General features: G+C 37.0%; 1 protein-coding gene across 1 annotated transcript; it reads right to left on the bottom strand.

Annotated features, from left to right (window-relative positions):
• Positions 1 to 11: 11 nt before the first annotated feature.
• LOC121966088 (inositol 1,4,5-trisphosphate receptor type 3-like) lies at positions 12 to 1,974 on the bottom strand (the record flags this gene model as incomplete). The annotated part of the gene is made up of 2 exons (XM_042516189.1): positions 12 to 131; positions 1,816 to 1,974. Coding segments are annotated over 2 exons (279 nt in total), but the record flags the coding sequence as incomplete, so codon positions are not given.
• Between the last annotated feature and the right edge of the window lie 969 nt (positions 1,975 to 2,943).

The raw sequence follows: 2,943 nt of genomic DNA, 5'->3' as shown, positions 1-2,943 counted from the left end.
ACTGTGAGTACTGTGAGTATTATGTGTCTCACCTCCTTGCAGCCCGGGTGGTCGGTGAGTTCGTAGTTCGAAGCGTGGAGCGGCTGACCGGCGTTCACCGGGTTCAGGATCACTTTATCTCCCACCACCACCTGCAACAGACGGCACACAGAAATACTCTTTACTGCTACAACTACTACTACTGTCACTGCAAGTACTACCACTCCGGATCAGATCTGTGTGACGCTCTGAGCTGAGATGCAGAATCTGAAGTTAGTCTGATTTAATCAAAAAACTTTTACAAATACATTTCCAGGACTTTTCAATGACGCTGAGGCACATTTTCATACATTCTCCGACACCAATCAATACTCCTTATCGGTTCTTTTTCATTACTATTTGACAGCTTTTTAAAAATATATAGTATAGTATATATATATAGTAAAATAATGAATTCAGATCAGGATTAAAAAGGAATATTTTAAGGGCCTGTTCGTTATTTATGAGAGAGGAGGACGTGGTGCAAAAAGGGGGAAGCATGTGAAATTATCTTTTAAGCACTGGGGTGATTTACGTCTTTGATTTTGGCTTAAAATAGTTGTATTTTGTATTTATGAAACTGCAGATTTTTTAAAGAAAACATGCCCTCCAAACCTGAGGGCCTGTGGGTTTTAAGGGGACGGTTTTCTTACAAAGATCTGTGGCAATTGTTAAAAAAAAAAAATTGACAAATTTAAAAAAACATTTTTTCGAATTTTCATTTTTTGTAATTTCAAAATTGTAATTTTGTAATTTTCTTAATTTTTGGCAATATTTGAAGAAAACATTTGGGCTTTTTTTTTTGGCAATTTCTGAAGATTTTTTTGGCATTTGTTTTTACTTGAAAACATCTCTATCAAAACTACACATTTTCTTCACAAATTACCAAAATGACCCTGTTTTTTACAGCCAGAAACTGTAAAAGCACAAACTATCATTCGGTTTTCTAATATTGGACGGTCCTTGAATCACTAAAAATAGTACTTTATTGCATCAAACTACTGCTAACAGCAGCACCACCTGTACTTGTACTTTATTTTGTATGTATTGTATGTATTGTATGTATTTGTATGTATTTTCCTTAACTATTTCCTCAAATATTATTACTATAATAATATTTATTGTATCGTATTTTATAAACATACATTTTAAAAAATTGTCCTTTTGTAATGTTTTTCTTAGAAGGACGTGTATTTATTTGAATAAAATGTGGTATTTAAATACAGTGTTAATTATAGTCATTGATTTCATTGGTTTTTTTTAAATGTATTTATTTGTTTAAATATATACAAGTATATGTTCCTGTGTTTTTTCCCTCTCCACCCTCTTTGTGGCATGGCAGAACAGAAAAACAAAACACCACCTCATCCTAACACCCCACCCACACACCTCTAACACCAGAAAGTAATTAAAACAAAATAAAAAAAAAAATTAAAAATAAAATAAAAAACAGAACAGGCAGAAAAACACCTTAGGAAAGATGTTCACGATGCTTCCTCTAATAAATGAGATGCTATGATAATCAGCTGGGGTCCAGAGAGGTAATAATAATAATCAGAATATTCATATTTTTATGTTTATTTTCATTTTTATTTTACAGGACAGCTTGTTGGAGGTAAGAAAAAGTTACGGAGTTTCTGCACGTTGATTTTGATATCTCTGCGTGTAAGTGTTAAGTTTGCCCTGAGGACGGCGCTGCAGGGAGGCGCAGCCTCTGGAGAGCCTGAACTGCAGCAGAGTAAATGTGAAATGTGTGACACACTGTGTGCAGGTGTGTAGTGTGAATTGCGTTCTCACGTTGTCCCCGTTGGCGCGGAGCTTCCAGAAGGGCTGGATGAAGAGCCAGGAGCCTTCGTTCCCCGTCCCGTCCAGAGTCACCCGCATGGCGTTCTTCTCCAGCAGAGCCGGCAGACGCTTGTTCACCGTCAGGTATTTATTACTCTTCATGTGGAGCAACTAGACACAAAGGACATTTATTTCACCAACACTAAGACTCAGTACAGCACAAAATGTGGATTAATCCGCCGCTGAAAATAGTCCCCAACAGAGTCTCTATTTCCTCCTGTTTGTTTGATCAAAACTGAGGTGTTTGATTGTTTGCTGTGATCGTTCCTGCTTTTCACACAGTTCCTTAAAAAATCTTTCTAAATTACCATCAGACAGGATTTCACACGCATTCATTTATTTGCTGCTGCACGCCAAGATCAAAACATCTGCCGCCACGAATTGGTTTTAGATTTTTGAAACTGGATCTTTCATCGGGAGCCCTGTTGTCATTTGGTTATTCACTGCACCGCACGTTCGGAGCGCAGAGCGTACTCTGGACACAGACGGAGCAGCAGAGCATGCAGTGAAAGTGAAACTTAACCGTTCACTCAGCTGGGTCTTGAAGTTTGCTTTCACTCACAAACTGCTGCTCCTCTCATCTATCGATCTGATCTGATCAGCTGATTGGATCGGCAGATTAATTGTCCGCCTCGCAACTCAAATTTCACAAACTGCTGCTGAGGAAAAAAAGGACTCGTGCAGAGCTCCGCCTGTGTTTGTTCACAGACTCGCAAAAACGTCCGAATATGAGGGGGCACTGACAGACAAAACAGTGTCGGAGAAACTTTTTTTTTTGTATGTGAAATATCTTTTTTTCAGTGTTTTTCCTCCTCTGTGGATAATTCAGTTCCTGAAAAAAAATAAATAAATAAATTTAAATTATGAATTATGGGCAAATTTGGTTTCATTTCTTTCGGAAACAACTTGGAATAAATGTCTCGCAAATTACAAAAAAAGAAAAAAGTAAAAGGGGACAAGGAAACAACCTGAAAATTTGCCTTTAATACACAGAGCGGGACAATCATTAGAAAATTAGCAGATAACTAACGTTAAATATAAAGAAAACTATATTAATATATGTATTATAATTCTACATTT

Source organism: Plectropomus leopardus, unplaced genomic scaffold (assembly GCF_008729295.1).
Source record: "Plectropomus leopardus isolate mb unplaced genomic scaffold, YSFRI_Pleo_2.0 unplaced_scaffold23045, whole genome shotgun sequence".
NCBI lineage: Eukaryota > Metazoa > Chordata > Actinopteri > Perciformes > Serranidae > Plectropomus > Plectropomus leopardus.
This window is presented reverse-complemented; position numbering and strand designations above follow the sequence as displayed.